At 41.5% G+C, this 19,089-nt stretch overlaps 1 protein-coding gene across 1 annotated transcript; it reads right to left on the bottom strand.

Moving 5' to 3' along the window:
- Nucleotides 1-6: 6 nt before the first annotated feature.
- Nucleotides 7-18,764, bottom strand: LOC110533160 (mucin-5AC). The gene is made up of 10 exons (XM_036989363.1): nucleotides 18,585-18,764; nucleotides 9,828-9,874; nucleotides 9,448-9,486; nucleotides 5,987-6,129; nucleotides 5,224-5,288; nucleotides 4,491-5,043; nucleotides 4,057-4,121; nucleotides 3,740-3,894; nucleotides 646-3,214; nucleotides 7-142 (listed from the first exon to the last, which is right to left on the bottom strand). The coding sequence occupies exons 2-10, from the start codon at nucleotides 9,859-9,861 to the stop codon at nucleotides 7-9; spliced, it is 3,759 nt and encodes a 1,252-aa protein (XP_036845258.1). The 5' UTR covers nucleotides 9,862-9,874; nucleotides 18,585-18,764.
- Between the last annotated feature and the right edge of the window lie 325 nt (nucleotides 18,765-19,089).

Raw genomic sequence — 19,089 nt, 5'->3', positions numbered from 1 at the left:
GTAGCATCAGCTGTGGTTGTTATGTGGGAACCTGTGGTGGTTGTGGGAGCATCTGTGGTTGTTGTTAGAGCAGCTGTGGTAGTTGTTAGAGCTGCTGTGGTTGTTGTTAGAGCAGCTGTGGTTGTTGATGGAGAAGGTGTGACTGTTGTTAGAACAGATGTGGTTGTTGTGGGAGTAGTTGTGGTTGTTGTTGGAGAAGTTGTGGTTGTTGTTGTTGTTGGAGCAGTTATAGTTGTCGTAGCAGCAGCTGTGGTTGTTATGAGGGAAGACGTGGTTGTTGAGGGAGCAGATGTGGTTGTTTTGGGAGCAGCTGTCGTTGTTGTTTGAGCAGTTATGGTTGTTGTAGGAACAGCTAAGGTAGTTGTGGGAGCAGCTGTGGTTGTTGTGGGAGCAGCTGTGGTTGTTGTTGGAGGAGCTGTGGTTGTTGTGAGACCAGCTGTGGTTGTTAGGGGAGCAGATGTGGTTGTTGGAGCAGTTATGGTTGTTGTACCTGCAGCTGTTGTCGTCGTAGCAGCAGCTGTGGTTGTTATGAGGGAACCTGTGGTTGTTGTGGGGGCAGCTGTGGTTGTTGTTAGAGCAGCTGTGGTTGTTGTTAGAGCTGCTGTGGTTGTTGTTAGAGCAGCTGTGGTTGTTGTTATTGCAGACGTGGTTGTTGTTGGAGCAGCTGTGGTTGTTGTTGGAGCAGCTGTGGTTGTTGTTGGAGCAGCTGTGGTTGTTATTGGAGCAGCTGTGGTTGTTGTTGAAGCAGTTGTGGTTGTTATAGCTGCAGCTGTTGTCGTCGTAGCAGCAGCTGAGGTTGTTATGGGGGAACCTGTGGTTGTTATGAGGGAACCTGTGGTTGTTGTGGGGGCAGCTGTGGTTGTTGTTAGAGCAGCTGTGGTTGTTGTTGGAGCAGCTGTGGTTGTTGTTGGAGCAGCTGTGGTTGTTATTGGAGCAGCTGTGGTTGTTGTTGAAGCAGTTATGGTTGTTATAGCTGCAGCTGTTGTTGTCGTAGCATCAGCTGTGGTTGTTATGTGGGAACCTGTGGTTGTTGTGGGAGCATCTGTGGTTGTTGTTAGAGCAGCTGTGGTAGTTGTTAGAGCTGCTGTGGTTGTTGTTAGAGCAGCTGTGGTTGTTGATGGAGAAGGTGTGACTGTTGTTAGAACAGATGTGGTTGTTGTGGGAGTAGTTGTGGTTGTTGTTGGAGAAGTTGTGGTTGTTGTTGTTGTTGGAGCAGTTATAGTTGTCGTAGCAGCAGCTGTGGTTGTTATGAGGGAAGACGTGGTTGTTGAGGGAGCAGATGTGGTTGTTTTGGGAGCAGCTGTCGTTGTTGTTTGAGCAGTTATGGTTGTTGTAGGAACAGCTAAGGTAGTTGTGGGAGCAGCTGTGGTTGTTGTGGGAGCAGCTGTGGTTGTTGTTGGAGCAGCTGTGGTTGTTGTGAGACCAGCTGTGGTTGTTAGGGGAGCAGATGTGGTTGTTGGAGCAGTTATGGTTGTTGTACCTGCAGCTGTTGTCGTCGTAGCAGCAGCTGTGGTTGTTATGAGGGAACCTGTGGTTGTTATGAGGGAACCTGTGGTTGTTGTGGGGGCAGCTGTGGTTGTTGTTAGAGCAGCTGTGGTTGTTGTTAGAGCTGCTGTGGTTGTTGTTAGAGCAGCTGTGGTTGTTGTTATTGCAGACGTGGTTGTTGTTGGAGCAGCTGTGGTTGTTGTTGGAGCAGCTGTGGTTGTTGTTGGAGCAGCTGTGGTTGTTATTGGAGCAGCTGTGGTTGTTGTTGAAGCAGTTGTGGTTGTTATAGCTGCAGCTGTTGTCGTCGTAGCAGCAGCTGAGGTTGTTATGGGGGAACCTGTGGTTGTTATGAGGGAACCTGTGGTTGTTGTGGGGGCAGCTGTGGTTGTTGTTAGAGCAGCTGTGGTTGTTGTTATTGCAGATGTGGTTGTTGTTGGAGCAGCTGTGGTTGTTGTTGGAGCAGCTGTGGTTGTTGTTAGAGCAGCTGTGGTTGTTGCAAGAGCAGCTATTGTTGTTATTGGAGCAGCTGTGGTTGTTGTTGAAGCAGTTATGGTTGTTATAGCTGCAGCTGTTGTTGTCGTAGCATCAGCTGTGGTTGTTATGTGGGAACCTGTGGTTGTTGTGGGAGCATCTGCGGTTGTTGTTAGAGCAGCTGTGGTTGTTGAGGGAGAAGGTGTGACTGTTGTTAGAACAGATGTGGTTGTTGTGGGAGTAGTTGTGGTTGTTGTTGTTGTTGGAGCAGTTATAGTTGTCGTAGCAGCAGCTGTGGTTGTTATGAGGGAAGACGTGGTTGTTGAGGGAGCAGATGTGGTTGTTTTAGGAGCAGCTGTCGTTGTTGTTTGAGCAGTTATGGTTGTTGTAGGAACAGCTAAGGTAGTTGTGGGAGCAGCTGTGGTTGTTGTGGGAGCAGCTGTGGTTGTTGTGAGACCAGCTGTGGTTGTTAGGGGAGCAGATGTGGTTGTTGGAGCAGTTGTGGTTGTTATATCCGCAGCTGTTGTTGTCGTAGCAGCAGCTTTGGTTGATATGAGGGAACCTGTGGTTGTTGTGGGAGCAGCTGTGGTTGTTGTTTGAGCAGTTATGGTTGTTGTAGGAACAGCTAAGGTAGTTGTGGGAGCAGCTGTGGTTGTTGTTGGAGGAGCTGTGGTTGTTGTGAGACCAGCTGTGGTTGTTAGGGGAGCAGATGTGGTTGTTGGAGCAGTTATGGTTGTTGTACCTGCAGCTGTTGTCGTCGTAGCAGCAGCTGTGGTTGTTATGAGGGAACCTGTGGTTGTTATGAGGGAACCTGTGGTTGTTGTGGGGGCAGCTGTGGTTGTTGTTAGAGCAGCTGTGGTTGTTGTTAGAGCAGCTGTGGTTGTTGTTGGAGCAGCTATGGTTGTTGTAAGAGCAGCTATTGTTGTTATTGGAGCAGCTGTGGATGTTGTTGGAGCAGTTATGGTTGTTATAGCTGCAGCTGTTTTTGTCGTAGCATCAGCTGTGGTTGTTATGTGGGAACCTGTGGTTGTTGTGGGAGCATCTGTGGTTGTTGTTAGAGCAGCTGTGGTTGTTGTTAGAGCTGCTGTGGTTGTTGTTAGAGCAGCTGTGGTTGTTGTGGGAGAAGGTGTGACTGTTGTTAGAGCAGCTGTGGTTGTTGTCGGAGCAGCTGTGGTTGATGTGGGAGCAGCTGTGGTTGTTGCATCCACAGCTGAAGTTGGTGTTGTGGCTGCTGGGGGTTGTGTTGTTTCGATGACCTCTGTAATTACAAAATGGAATGTTAGGTATTCTATTGATCAAAGGGTGTTCTATAGGATTTAATTATACCCAATGTTTATTAACTGTACAGTGTCTAAACATTGTGTACTACTCTAAACAAGTTCTTACAGTCAACTAAGTTACAGAAGTTTCATTAACAATGTTGAGGACATAGGGTTACTCAGTTTTGCTTCTTGTTATTGAGCATAAGTTAAGAAGGTAATGTGTTTTCTCTTCAGAATAATTATTTTTTACAACCACATTTGTTAGTTTGTTTTCTATGTCAAGTATCAATAATAAAAGACAGATAATCAACTCCAGGCTACGTAGTTAAATGGAAATGACCTTCGTCACCTGTTTGGGACCGGATCACACCACCTACGTTTTGATTTATTTTAATAGAATTGCACAGTCTTGAATGAACCATTCCTTGCATATGCAAGTTATAATGAACTGATATGTTATAACAAATTAGTAACAGGAAATCTGTGATGAACAACTAGTGCAAATAATATCTGTGTCTTACTTGTTGCCACAATGGAGGCTGTGTTCACTGGGAGAGAGAAATTAGAGCTGTTGCTTGAAACTGCCTCTGTCATTGTGGCAGCCACATCACTGTTCGCAGGGACTACGCTGGTATCGTTAAATACCAGCTTAGTGATTACCACAACTGAACCTTGACTGGAAAACAACCACAATTATTATTTTAAATGATGATTTCATCAACAGATCAGATTCATGTTTAAATTCTATGATAATTATGAACAATTAAACAAATTACTTCTACCTTAAATAGAACCCCAAACACGATGTCAGAAAAACATGCTTAGAAGTACTTCTTACCTGAAACCTATAACTTCTATGCGAACGAAACTGGATCCATATTTACTTTTGTACACATTTTCCAGCTGTAAAAAAAATGAATATGAAAATATATCATATTTTATATCATATTTTATACATGAAGATGTCCTGAGACATTGCAAAGGTTTTACATTGAAATATAATCTACAACTCACCCTAACCCTAATTTAAAGGTTTGCTTGTCATTATGAAATGTTTTCTTCATTACCTGTAAACTACTTTTAAGTCAATATATCAATCAATCATTTAAATTCAGTCGAAGCAATCATTGAGCAGAAAAGTTTTAGATTTTATTCTCTGATTTAATAGCATGTTATTTTGTTTACTGAATTGACTAGACTAAGCCTTTTTTGTTAAGGAATCTAAAAGTATGATATTAAAAGGGTTGAAAATGAAAGTAAAACAGTATTTACCGCTGCAGCCACAGTATTTGCTAATTCTTTGAACTCTGGTGAAGAAACATTATTCAAATCTGCTGTGAAGTTTTGCTCCAATTTGAACTCCAACTTAACCTCTGGTGGTGGAGGGGCCGGTGTTGTGATAGTGGTTGAAGAACCAGTTGTAACTGTGGTCAGAGCAGCTGTTGTTGTTTTTGGAGCAGCTGTGGTTGTTGTGGCAGCAGAAGTGGTTGTTGTGGCAGCAGAAGTGGTTGTTGCTTGAGCAGCTGTGGTTGTTGCTGGAGCAGCTGTGGTTGTTGTGGGAGCAGAAGTGGTTGTTGTGGGAGCAGAAGTGGTTGTTATGGGAGCATATGTTGTTGTTGCTGGAGCAGCTGTGGTTGTTGTGGGAGCAGAAGTGGTTGTTGTGGCAGCATATGTTGTTGTTGCTTGAGCAGCTGTGGTTGTTGCTGGAGCAGCTGTGGTTGTTGTGGGAGCAGCTGTGGTTGTTGTAGGAGCAGCTGTGGTTGTTGTAGGAGCAGCTGTGTTATTATTGAATACTAGCACAGTATATACCACAACCGAACGTTCACTGCAAAACAAAACCTTTTTTATTAGTCCATTAGCAAATCATGTTCATATTATTATTATTATTATTGTTGGGATTATATTCATTCAAATACATGACTTAATAACCTCTAAATGAATTGATGAATATAATGTGAATCTACAAAAGAAACCCAAGAATGTTCCAATGTCAATAACTACCTACCTGAAACCAAGAACCACTGTTCGATTGAAACTGGATCCATATTTGTGTTTGTAATCACTGTCCAGCTGTAAATATAAGTGTTATATATAATATTTAGTCATGAATAGATCCTAAAACATTGAAAATCTATCAGAAGGTACAACTGAAGAGAAATAGTATAACATTAAAAAAAGGCATAACTAATCATTCATCAAAATCATTGACTTTATTTGAAGGTCTGCTTATTAACTGCTTATCATGATAAAATAGTTCAATCATTTCCTCAAACTATTTATAAATCATATAGAATATGCTCCCATATTTGTTCACAGAAAGTAGTACCTTCAAATAATGAGTGGCCTTTTATTCATTGAATTAATGATACAATTTGAAATACTTTACTTAATTGAATTAACTGAAAGTTAAAGGACCAATCAGCAGTTTGAAACAATAACAAAGTGACTTCCCGCCACAGTTTCAATAAGAAGCTGAGGGGTGGGGCTGGAGAAATGGCGTCACTCTCAAGTTCATAGACCAGAGCTAGGGATGCAAGGACTGACCATCCAATATATCAAAATATAATAGTTTTAACCATGTTTTGAGGCTATACATGATTGTTTACATTTATTTTTGCTACAATAGGTAACAATAGGTAACAAAATGTATTAGAATTCATTTATAAGTAAAAACAAAAAATGGATGTAATAACTGCTCCTTTAAAGCCTGTTGGTGAGGAAAAGTAAAGGCGTTGCTTGAAAAGGATGGAATATTAAATCAAATTTACCACTGTAGCCACACTTGCTGCTAATGCTTGAAAATGTGGTGATGATGCATTATTCAAGTCTGCGGTGAAGTTTTGCTCCAATTTGAACTCCAGCTTAACCTCTGGTGGTGGAGGGGCTGTTGTTGTGGAAGTAGAGTTGTTGCCTGGTTGTGGAGAAAGTGTTGCTTTTATTGTCGATGTAGCATTAGCATATGACGTCATTGCAATGATATGTGTAGTTGGAGGTAGGGGTCTGTGAGGGACTGATTTCTTCATCCCACTACCGCCCACACCAGTAGGTTTTCATACCACACTCCACCAGCACCCGCTTTCTTTCTGTCCAACTCCCACCCACTACCACAAGATCTGGTCCCAAACCCAACAGCAGCTCTGCAATATTATTTTAGGCGTATGTGATGCAGCTCATTTGCCAGCCATGGTCCCAGATATGTTGCGCCCTATAGGCAGGTGTGCATCTTTCACTGGGGACAGGGGGGGGGGGACATGACCCCCCTCACACACACACATCCTCAAATAGCCTATTTGTCCCCCCCAGTTATATCATTGCACTGTAACACAAAAAACACCACAAAGTGTGCCGACAGACTGTGTGAAAGAAAAGCTTCACGGGAGAGATGAAGAAAGGCAACTGCTGGGAGACGGCAGTGCAGCTTGTAAATAGTCCTAGCTTGTAAATAGTCCTAGCTGGTAAATAGTCCTAGCTTCTCTAGGTTTTGTAGCTGATGAGGAGGAAGAAGATGGCGGACAAGGAAGAAAGGGGAACATATTATTAATATAGTAGATATGAAGAGGGGGGTTATGGTTGTGTTGCAGATCATTCTGGACCCAATAGAATTTAATGGAAAATAATGTATTGTGTCATTATGGAGTCACTTTTATTGTAATTAAGAATATAATATGTTTCTAAACACGTCTACATTAATGTGGGTTCTACAATGATTACAAATAATCCTGAATGAATCTTGAATAATGATGAGTGATAAAGTTACAGACGCACAAATATCATACCCCTAGGACATTCTAACCTCTCACCATTTGAATAACAGGAGAGGTTAGTATTACTTGGGGGGAGAGGATAATATTAGTACATCTTTAACTTTCTCACTCATCATCACTAAAAACCCAAGTTGTGCCCCCGCCAACTGGCAATATCAAATGTGCAAAAATAACTTAAGAAATGGGTTAAATTACCAGAGATTCTCACATGGTCCATTATATTAGGCTATCGGTATTAATGGGCTATATCTGCCAATATGCTAGATGTAGTTTGAAGAGAGCAGAGTTGGAGAGACTTGCATTTTCTCTTGAGATTTTTTTTAGAGCCTACCTTTTAGGAGTATGAATATTTAGGCCTAATTCTAGGCAATGTAGTAAACTATAGCCTAATCATATTAGGAAGTACATTTCTTTGGAAAGATATCTGCCCTGTGCTTCTCCGCCCATGCTACAGCCTACTCTATTTAACTGAGACGACACGCGCACGTATGGCTACTGAACCTGAAGCAGCAAGAATGATGAAAGCGACCCTTGCTACGTTTTGCATATACTGTAGGACACAACCTACGCTTTAGGAGTACATTTTACAGGCAGAGACAAATAAATGGGTAACCGTTACTTATTGAAAACGAAAAGGTGCAACGCTCGCTCGCCATAGTAACCTACTTTTCAATGATGAAAAATAAAGATTGAACCTTGACCCAAGTTGGTTTGAGCGCCATCGACTTCTTTTCATTATCGCTAAGTATCTGCAGACACAGTAGGAAACTACCGTCTAATCATATGTAAATTCATTTCCTTGGAAAGATAACTGCCCCCCTGATTCTCCATCCATGTAGAAAGACCACTCTGTTTCAATGAGAACACACATACTAGGCGCACGTTAACTTGCACGCCCAACTAGGAGAGTGTTAACGTATACAAAGCAAACAATCTGCTGGACAAAAAAAACATTTTAATCCCAAAGTAATCTGTCTGACCACAATGCAATGATCTGTCAGGACCTGCAGGCATCCTACGGCAATGCAGCCCTCTAGTTGGAATTGTTATCACTTTTGAGAAATTTAAGCTGTATTCAAGACTGGTTGCAAAGTAATTGTCACATCAATAGGTTATGGAGTTGTTATAGTGTGTGGTTGTGGGGAAACAGCAACACTCAGTGGTAATGTAGTATTCATATCTGGTGTCAGTGTAGTCATATTATGGAGCAAAAGTAATGTGGCTAATTGGTTGTGGTGTTGTCACATTTAAAGACACTAAAGTTGTGTTGGCATCTGGTTGTGGTGATGTGCAGTGCTTCATTTGAGCATGCTGGAACAAGATCTGGCACCTCCCAGTTTTGTTTTGTTAAGTTCTGGAATCCATTTGCCACGATCCACTAGCTCTTGTGGCATGAAAAATAATTGTCACTCTGCAGTGTAAAAATGATAATGAAAGCATTCAGAGTTAATTCAAGTTGCCTCCTCTGTATTATCCCACCCTCTAAAAAAATGTTGATTTAGAAATTTTCCTGATATTCTAAGAATGTATTTGTTTTGGTCTGGCCCGGGTTTATGGTTTCCATGACGTCTCTCTCCTTGCTCTGAAGGACATGAGCCTGCAACTCTCATCTGTCCAGCATTGCACTTAATTTATTTCCTCATAGAATCATAGCTGCTGGAAGGGTGCTGAAAGTGCTGAACACCCCTGATGAATAAAACATGTATTTGCCATAGTTATAGAATTACTGCTGTCTAGAAAGAAAATTAATTACTCAGAATACTACACCAGGAGTAGACCTATGACTTAGCCACAGAGGATCAAAAGCTTATTTAGCTAAAGTTGGGATGTCAGTGAACAGCATGAAGTCAAAACAGTCTTTCACTTTCACTTTCACAATATTTCAAAAACAATAGCGGGAAAACACAGGTTGGAAAGCAAATGGCTCCTGCTGAAAAGAAAATACTAATCTGTCTGTAGGCTACCAAATATGTAATCAACTTCCAAAAAGCCTATTGAGCGAAGAACATTGTTTTAGAAAGTAAAACAAGAGAGATGGGCTTTTGTTTCACCAGTGCATTGGTCATCGCAAGTGAGTGAGCTGCACATCATTGGTGAGTCAGTGAAACTGGAAAGCTTTTTGAGGACTATAATTTGATCTTAATGTTGTACAATATGTGTTTTCCTACACCTAGGCTATTGACAGATTCAAAACAGGGTCATTTTTATTGATCTCAGATGCTCAGTTTGTCAGTGTCAAAGTCGCCTGTATATCTGACATATAGAATAGATTGTTTTGGTACGTTTACTCTAACCATTTGGTAGCATCTGTTTGTGGCATTGTTCAGTAGCTGTGTTGATAACTGCATATTGTCATTCTAAATGTTATGAGGCAGGGATTTTGACCGCATCAATTAACATTGGGGTTTGTTTCAATGGATTGTGTTGAAGTCGTTGGAATGTTGATCCATATGAAGGTATATTACCTATTGCTGTTGTGTCTGTCGCTGTCTTCCCTGCTAGTCCTGTTAGAAAACAATTCATAAAAATGTAAGACATGCCTATACATTCCAGTCCAATATATCCATCCACCTTATACACTGTACAAGAAACACCAAGTAGGCTAATAAAGTCTTAATTATTATTTCCAACTATAGTGGTAAAAGGTGGCTTTGCAACCCCTGAGGAACCTGTCAGGTTAACCCGAGGAACACACCCACACACAACCACCCCCCCACACACAAAACACACATAGATACACACACACACAAACACACAAACACACAGACACTTAGATACACACACATACACACACACATATAACTACCCACACATACACACAAAACACACACACCAAGTGTTTTACCTGCTAGCAGAAGTAGAATCATCAGAGGCTCCATATCCGCCACGTCCCTGTAGAGGTATACAACATCAGTCCACGCACATCAAACCTTAAATCAAGCCCATTACATATCACATTAACGCACATTGAAATACTTATGATATAGACCAGGGTTCCCCAACTGGTGATTTTTTTGGTCCCCCTAAGTTTTCTGATTCAATTTTATACATTTCATAAAAGACTGTAAAAACAGTCTTAAATATATATTTTTTAAATAGATTTTTATTTTGGAAATCTATTCCGAAGTATTCCCTACCATAATATAGAGATATATGTGACCGTATACAAATGTAAGGAAGGTTTAAATGATTGTTTTTTCAAATATTATATCTGTTTGGTGTCAATTTGCAGTCAATTTACTGCGTTCAATTTATTGTGGTCAATTATTGCTGTCAATTTGCAGTCAACTAATTATTTGTAATTATGTTTCCGGCCTCCTGACCATCTGCTCAAGAAAAAATCGTCCCGCAGCTGAATCTAGTTGATGATCCATGATATAGACTAATAAGACATTTTCATATCATATGGACTAACATTAATTAGTCCACAATATGTGAGATCAGTCAATATTCCAAAATCGTATATATTGGATTTATTTATTTATTTGTATTTTTATTTTACCTTTATTTACCTAGGCAAGGCCAACCAAAAGGCAAAATGCCTCCTTCTGTCACGTCCTGACCACAGAAGACCTTTATTTTCTATAGTAGAGTAGGTCAGGGTGTGACTAGGGGTTTAGTCTTGCTTGTATTTTCAATGTGGGGTTCTAGTTTTTTTTATGTTGGTGTTTTGGTATGATTTGCAATTAGAGGCAGCTGGCTATCGTTGTCTCTAATTGGGGATCATACTTAAGTAGCATTTTTTTCCACCTGTGTGTTATGGGATATTGTTTTGAGTAAGTGCACGTAGCACCTCTGTAGTCACAGTTTGTTGTTAGTTTATTGTTTTGATTTGCTAAGTTTCACTATTAATAAATGATGTGGAACTCAACATAAACTGCGCCTTGGTCCGTCTCTACAAACGAACGTGACAGAATATCCCATCAAACCAGGACCAAGCAGCGTGTTGCCCAGTAGGAGAAAGTATCCTGGACATGGAAAGAGATTCTGGATGGGAAGGGATCCTGGACTTGGGAAGAAATCCTGGCAGGACAGGATCGCCTTCCATGGCGACAGACGGAAGGAGATAATGGAGGACAGCGACGACAACAGGGTTCGCGGCCACGACGCAAGCCCAAGAAGCAGCCTCAAAAAAAATGGGGGAAACACATGGGGTGGTCGGCGAAGTTGAGGGGTGAGTCAGAGACCGTCGAGGAGTTATTGGAGGAGAGTGAACGGAGGGAAGAGTTAGAGACCTTCGAGGAGTTTTTGGATAAATTGGAGGAGAGTGAAGCGAGAGAGCTGTTGGTTTGGCGTAGTATGCACGACATTTGCCCTGAGGAGCGTGTTTGCCGTCCGATGCCACCCAAGTCAGCTCCCCGTACTCGTCCTGAAAAGGCTGTTAAAGTTCCGGTGCATTTGATGCTGGCTATACGCACCAGGTCTCCAGTGCGCCTTCACAGCCCAGTACGTCCTATGCCAGCTCCTCGCACATGCCGTGCAAAGTGTGTTAATAAAGCTCCTGTACAATTGATGCCGGCTATATGCACCAGGTCTCCAGTGCACCTTCACAGCCCTGTGCATCCTGTGCCAGCTCCTCGCACTTACCGGGAGAGGTGTGTCATCGAACCAGTACCATTGATGCCGGCTATACACACCAGGTCTCCAGTACGTCTCCACAGCCCAGTACGTCCTGTGCCAGCTCCTCGCACTCTCCCTCAAGTGCGCCTTCCCAGTCCGGTATGTCCTGTGCCTGCTCCTCACACTCTCCCTGAAGTGCGTGTTCCCAGTCAGGTATGTCCTGTGCCTGCTCCCCACACTTGCCCTGAAGTGCGGGTCACCAGTCTGCCGCCACCTGTCCCGGCTCCACGCACTAGGCCTCCAGTGCGCCTTCCTAGTTCGGTGCGTCCTGTGCCTGCTCCTCGCGCTTGCCCTGAGGTGCGTTTCACCAGTCCGGTACCACCAGGCTTCCTGCGACGGTCCCCGGTCCGTAGCTTCCGGGCGACGGTTCCCGGTCCGTAGCTTCCGGCGACGGTTCCCGGTCCGTAGCACCCGGAGACTGTTCCCGGTCCGGAGCTTCCGGCGAAGGTTCCCGGTCCGAATCTCCGACTCCATGGCCGGAGCCTTCCCCTGCGCCGATGCCCAGTCTGAGCACAGTTTCCATTTCAGCTCCAAGAACAGAGTCTTCTTCTGCGTTGGTGCCCAGTCCAGGCACAGCGTTCAGTCCAGCTCCATGGCAGGAGTCTTCCTCTGCACCGATGCCCAGTCTAGACATGGCGTCTAGTCCCGCTCTATGGCAGGAGTCTTCTTCTGCACCTAGGTCCAGTCCAGGCACAGTGTTCTACCTGGGTCCATGGCTGGATCTGCGGGATGAGCGGGTTCTTCGTCCCTTAGAGCCGCCCCCGATGCTGGAGGATCCGCGGGATGAGCGGGTAGCAGAGCCGCCACTGACACTAGACACCCCCCCCCCCCCCAACCCTCCCTTTTTGTTTCAGGTTTTGCGGTCGGAGTCCGCACCTTTGGTGGGGGGTACTGTCACTTCCTGACCATAGAAAGCCTTTATTTTCTATGGTAGAGTAGGTCCGGGCGTGACTAGGGGTTTAGTCTAGTTTATATTTTCAATGTGGGGTTCTAGTTTTTTTTATGTTGGTGTTTTGGTATGATTCCCAAATAGAGGCTGCTCGCTATCGTTGTCTCTACTTGGGGATCATACTTAAGTAGCATTTTTTCCACCTGTGTGTTATGGGATATTGTTTTGAGTAAGTGCACGTAGGACCTCTGTAGTCACGGCTTGTTGTTAGTTTAATGTTTATTGTTTTGTTTTGCCAAGTTACACTATAAATTATGTGGATAATAAATGATGTGGATCTCAACATACGCTGCGCCTTGGTCCGTCTCTACAAACGAACGTAACACCTGCAGGGACGGGGGCCTGGGATTAAAAATATTAAATCAATACAATATAAATATGGGACAAAATACACATCACAACAAGAGAGACAACACAACACTACATAAAGAGAGACCTATGAAAACAACATAGTAAGGCAGCAACACATGACAACACAGCATGGTAGCAACACAACATAACATCAACATGGTAGCAACACAACATGGTAGAAGCATAAAACATGGTACTAACATTATTGGGCACAGACAACAGCACAAAGGGCAAGGAGGTAGAGACAACAATACATCACGCAAAACAGCCACAACTGTCAGTAAGAGTCCATGATTGAGTCTTTGAATGAAGAGATTGAGATAAAGCTGTGTAATGTTTATTTATATTCAAAAAGCAATCCCCTAACTACTTACAGTTACACGCTGATCATCTTTTCTGTCGAAAACAATTCCGAATGATTTGATAGCTTCCACCGCATCATCCATTAAAAGTTTGATTAAAGAGAGAGGTTGACGCAACAAACATTTTCACGTGCGTTCAAGTAGGCTTTGCACTTTCCTCCGGTATTTATTGAGCAAATATGAAAACACATAATCACTCCGAACAGACACAAGCAGAACTCATGACATTAATGTTGCAGTAGCCTAGACCTAAATATTAGAAATCTGACATGATGTATGGGATGAAAACAAGGCAATTTTTCAGTCTGATCAACTGTAGGCTACTAATAAGAGCAGCTGCATACAGCCTATGGTCAGGGTAAACTAATTAGTAACTTTATGTATTTATGTGTGTCAGGAGAAAATGTGAACGTGATCAAATTTAGATTATATACAAAATTGGGCTGGCTAGGCTGCCTATACATTTTTAATCCAAAATTATTACCTGGAATTAATCAATCAACATAATAGTGATGTCAGATGTGAATATTTTTTTCTAAGGCCTACAGTTGCATAGACCTGCATGATGCAAACATGTTTAAAGCAATCTCAGCCCTCTGAGTTATATTGTCTATCAGTTGTTGTCTATGTGTCTGGGTAGAGGAAATCCCCCTCTATAATCTGGTCTAAATATAATGTATATGAACAATATAAGGTAGCTGCAGTTTGACAGGGCTTTCATCCCCCCAGGGCCAGGAGTTTTTTCAGGAGTTTTTTAAAACCATGTGACAAGATTAGGAAATACTGGTCCCATCATATCCCATATAAAACCTTTTTACAACTGATTAATCACTGTCATACCTTATAGGGTCCTTATAGAGTTTTCCTAGTTAGGTTAACATATAAGGAAAAACTCCAGGTGCTAAGAGGTAAAAATTGCCCCACTGCTCTGGGACCTATGGTGGCACCAGCCTGCTTGCAGTTGTCAGTTATCGTCAAGTATGTGGATGATCAGAGCTTTATTCAGGAACGTTTCTTGGGCTACTTTGATGTGTCAAGTGGGAGAGATGCCCAGTCTGTGTTTGACTTTATGAATTTTGAGATGTCTGAGTTTAACTTCATAGTTGTTGTCCAAACCTACGGTGACAAACCGTAGGTTGGTATTTCACTGACAGTACATACTGTATATACACACACAGTGATGAGTTTATCCAACCAGATCAGAACTTCAAAACACAACATCCAAACCTGCACAATCCCATTCTATGTTACTGTGTAATCTTTGTAGATCCTATTTTAGTGAGTGTTCTGAAGGCTGTTACAACTCTTATATTTAGTGGACTCTAAAACAGATGAGAGAGATGGATCAAAACCATTACTATTTTATCTCAGCTCAACATCGGCCTACTTTGCATTTCTAGGTCATCTGCCCCTGTCATCTATATCTGGACTATCAAACACCCAGTGCTGCTGAAAGATGAGAACCATTTATAGCCACACATTAAAACCTGTTGGGGGGAAATGTGTGGCAATCAAACAAAGCTCACAGAACCAGTCTTGGAGAGGATGAGTGATAATGCCACTATCTCTCACTCGCTCTCTCATGACAAGATGGTTAATTTGATATCAAAGCAACTCAACTATGCATCAAATATTGCCGGTCTTGTCTGTGCTATCAACCTATCATCTTTAAACCTTGATAGATACAGTCAGGTCCAAAACTATTGGCACCACTGATAAAGATCAGCAAAAAATACTATATCAAATAAATAATACAAACACTGAGCTAATTCTGAACAACTGAAGTAAAAACTCAATGAACAAGTTGAGAACATCCTGAATGACTCACATTACTCAACAAAATGACCTCATTAGTGTAGGTGTCTGTTTAAGGTGTCTGTTTCTTTACTTTCGAGCAGAAAACTGTCAAGTCACTAGCTGTGTCAAACCTGGGGGCAGGATATTTGGGGCAGACTTTGTACAAATTATTGTTGAAACTAATTCTTGCTAAGGTGATGAGCGTCATCCGTCTCTGTACTAGAATTTTCCCCCATATTGCCAAACTTGCTGGCCAGTACACGTTGCGCTGCTGAAGGACATGTTATTGTATAAATGGTGTCTCAAATGATCCCAGTCTATCAGGAAGTAAATTGAAATTTTTACAGATGAAGAATATTTACCGCTCACAAAATTTGCCTTCACGGTTACAGTTGACCTCTTTGGAAATGCAGCCCAAGTTGTTATATCTTTAAAGACTATAAAACCCCACCTCCTCCAAAGAACACGATGTGTATTTAACCACAATTGAACCCTCGATATCCTCAGATCACATTCAATGTCACAATAGAACTGCAAACATTTGGTGTTGGATCCTTCATTATCACATAATGCAATATACAATAACTTATTTGCCTTTGGAAATGCAGCCCAAGTTGTTATATCTTTAGAGACAATAAAACACCACCTCCTCCAAAGAACACGTTGTGTTTTTAGCCACAATAGAACTCATTATTGTGTCCCTCTTTATCCTCAGATTGTTTTCAATTTCACAATAGAACTTCAAACATTTGGAGCCTTTTTATGTTGGATCCTTCATTATCCTTCAATAACTTTTTATCCAGACAGTGCAATTTTCAGAACAGGTATCAATCAATGATGCATATAAACCCTTGATTGCTAATTGCTATGTATTGGCCATTGAGAGGCTTTGAAGCCACCGTTCGGCCATAATATTGCCACTTCTCATCGGAGCAGTTCCTCATAGGAATTAATGGGTTTCTTCTGTATTTCAATTAAATGTTTCAAGGACAAAATTATTATTATTTTTTTGTAGTGGGGTGAGTAACATTAGACATCTCAAAAAATTATACTTTAAGGAAAATGTTTGTATAATGTAATTTAAAAGTATGCATTAATGTGTGGGTAATATGATAAACATGGCAAGAACTAATTCATAAATGCATTTCTAAAGCTTCCAAAATATTGTCTACGATGGTGATGGAGTGCCAAGATGGAGGCCCAGTGGCTCCAACACAGCCATCCCTATCAGTCATCTAGTCTATATATAAGTCATTGGTATCAATGTGGAAGATCAGATTTGTATCCATTTTCAAAGCCTGCACACTTTCAGAGTAGAATATTTCACATGCATCATGATGTCCATAAAACACAGAACCCTTTATCAATGACAACGTCAATCAAAGTAGAACTTCTTGTCTTTGCAGTGGGAGAAATTATATTTCTTTGCAGGGTAGCATGTTTGGCAGCCCCATCGTCACATTAGAATGACTACCATTTAGTGGTTTAGGACAATCATTCATATCAAGTCATTCATATACTTATGGAGGTTATTTAAGGTAGAGATATGCATTCTGAGAAGCTGCTCAAGTCTGACATTACATGAAGTGAGAACGGTTGAATGCACACAATAATACAATTGTTTTGGAAGGTCAGATTAATATAAAAGTTTGTTTAAAACGTTTATATGCTTTGAAAGAAAAACGATTTCCCTAATAATCCTGCTAACATGGAAATCAGACATCAGGCTACCTGATGGGACTTTTGAGGAATGCAGAAAATTGGCAAACAAATAAACATTCTACCACAGCGACCACGTTATTTTTGTGAAACCTTTTTGATTCTGAGTTCGGACATATAAAGTGTGTATGTGAAAACTACTTCTAAGATGCACAGGAGGCTGTTGAGGGTAGGGCGGCTCATAATAATGGAATCTCGCTATAGTTTCCAGCCCCTACTGGATTGGATGTTGATACGTAGCACTACGTAGCCTGCTTGATAGCTTGCTAGCACCAACATGAAGGCAAAGCAATCTTGGCTATCCGTATTTACATGTTAAAAAGATCTCGGCTGGAAGAACGAGGCTTGCTCTATTGGTGCGCAGATCAAATTAACCGCTGCCCAATTAGGCTGTTTACATGTCCTAATAATTCAAAAGATTGCTCAGGAAACCAGGCGTTTTACTCAGCGTATGCTTACTTCGATTTTAACCTGTTGCCGATTAAGATAAGCAGAGTAAGGTGTTAAAATGACTATTTCCATACTATACTGAACAAAAATATGAATACAACATGTAATGTGTTGGTCCCATGTTTCATGCGTTGATCCCAGAAATGTTCCATATGCCCACAAACTGTATTGCTCTCAAATGTTTTGCACATCCTTGTTGGTGAGCATTTCTCCTTTCCCAAGATAATCCATCCATCTGACACGTGATCATTACACAGGTGCACCTTGTGCTGGGGATAATAAAAAGGTCACTCTAAAATGTGAGGTATTGTCACACAACACAATGCCATAGACGTCTTAAGTTTTGATGGAGCATGCAATTAGCATGCGGACTGCAGGAATGTTCACCAGATAATTGAATGTTAATTTCTCTACCATAAACTGCTTACAACATTGTTTTAGAGAATTTGGCAGTACGTCCAACTGGCCTCACAACTGCTGACCGTGTGTCTGGCGTCGTATGGGCAAGCTGTTTGCTGATGTCAACATTGTGAACAACATGGTGACGACGAGCTCTTGAGGCCCATTTTTTTTGGAGGTATCTGTAACCAACAGATGCATATCTGTATTCTCTGTCATGTGAAATCCATAGATTAGGGCCCAATGAATGTATTTCAATTGACTGATTTCCTCATATGAACTGTAACTCAGTAAAATCGTTAATAGTAGCATGTTGCGTTTGTTTGTTCAGTATATTTCCATAATTAGTTTAATATTAGTCTAATTATTAATGTGCATGTACATCTACTTTTATGACTAGGTTTCTTAATCCATTAACCCAATTAAGGACGTTTTCTGAAATATGTGTTTGACCAATAGGAAATACATAAAAAATGACTGCAGACATCATTCCAAATATCAATAAAACGACAAATATAAGTTGTTCTCAAACCTCTCCTATCCTTTCGGTGTTTAATTTATTCCAGAGCTTGTACACTTGATTTAAATTGTCAACTAATCATCAAACCAGTTCAGGCATCCCTGAGGAGAGGTTTGAGAAACAATGGCTACAACAACATCTAGGCTACATCAACAACTGTGTGCACCGCTATACAAATATTCTGTCAAGCAATTACTCTACATTGTACATTCATGGGGTTTCCCTATAGACGCACCACACCTTTAATTGCCACCAAAACTTCAGAATTAATTGGCTGTATTGTCTTTGGAAGATGTCCCGTTAATAACAGGTGGTGCAGATGTGCCAGCTTTCAATTGCATAGGTAAGCCTACAAGGTCTTGAAATATGAAGAATATTTGCTGTGAAATTTGATTAAGCAATCAGGCCATCAAATCTACTGCAGCTGCATATTACCTGAGAATAAATTGTCCTATATCCGAGACGTTGTCAGCTAGGACCTGCGGATTGTAGCCTTCTCAAATGAGAAACGATGCACAAATACCTTCTCCTCCTCGCTTTCTGAAAACTGAAGATGAACAACTTCTGGGCAGATGTGTTTTGTATGATGGAAAAGAATGAGACTTGAAATTTGGCCAACCAGTGTGGTTCTAACACATTTATAGGCTAGGTGGTTCAAACTTGCACGACTCGTTTGGCAGCTGCCATTGATGAGCATCATTCATGCCTGTCAAAAAGTGTATCCACTGTGTAACCTACTATACTCAAGATAGGGGCAAAGATGCAGTAGCAAAAATGATACAAGGAACTTCCTCATTCCTCCTCCTCAAACCTCAACTCTTCCTTAGGCAAGTATCAAAAGGGCTGTAACGGGCCGTGCCCCTCATTCCGCAGTTATGGTTCTAGGAACTGACATGGCCACTCATTTTTTAGTATACACATTTCAACAACATGCTGGTTA

The sequence above is a fragment of the Oncorhynchus mykiss genome, chromosome 10, assembly GCF_013265735.2.
Source record: "Oncorhynchus mykiss isolate Arlee chromosome 10, USDA_OmykA_1.1, whole genome shotgun sequence".
In the NCBI taxonomy this organism is placed as follows: domain Eukaryota; kingdom Metazoa; phylum Chordata; class Actinopteri; order Salmoniformes; family Salmonidae; genus Oncorhynchus; species Oncorhynchus mykiss.
This window is presented reverse-complemented; position numbering and strand designations above follow the sequence as displayed.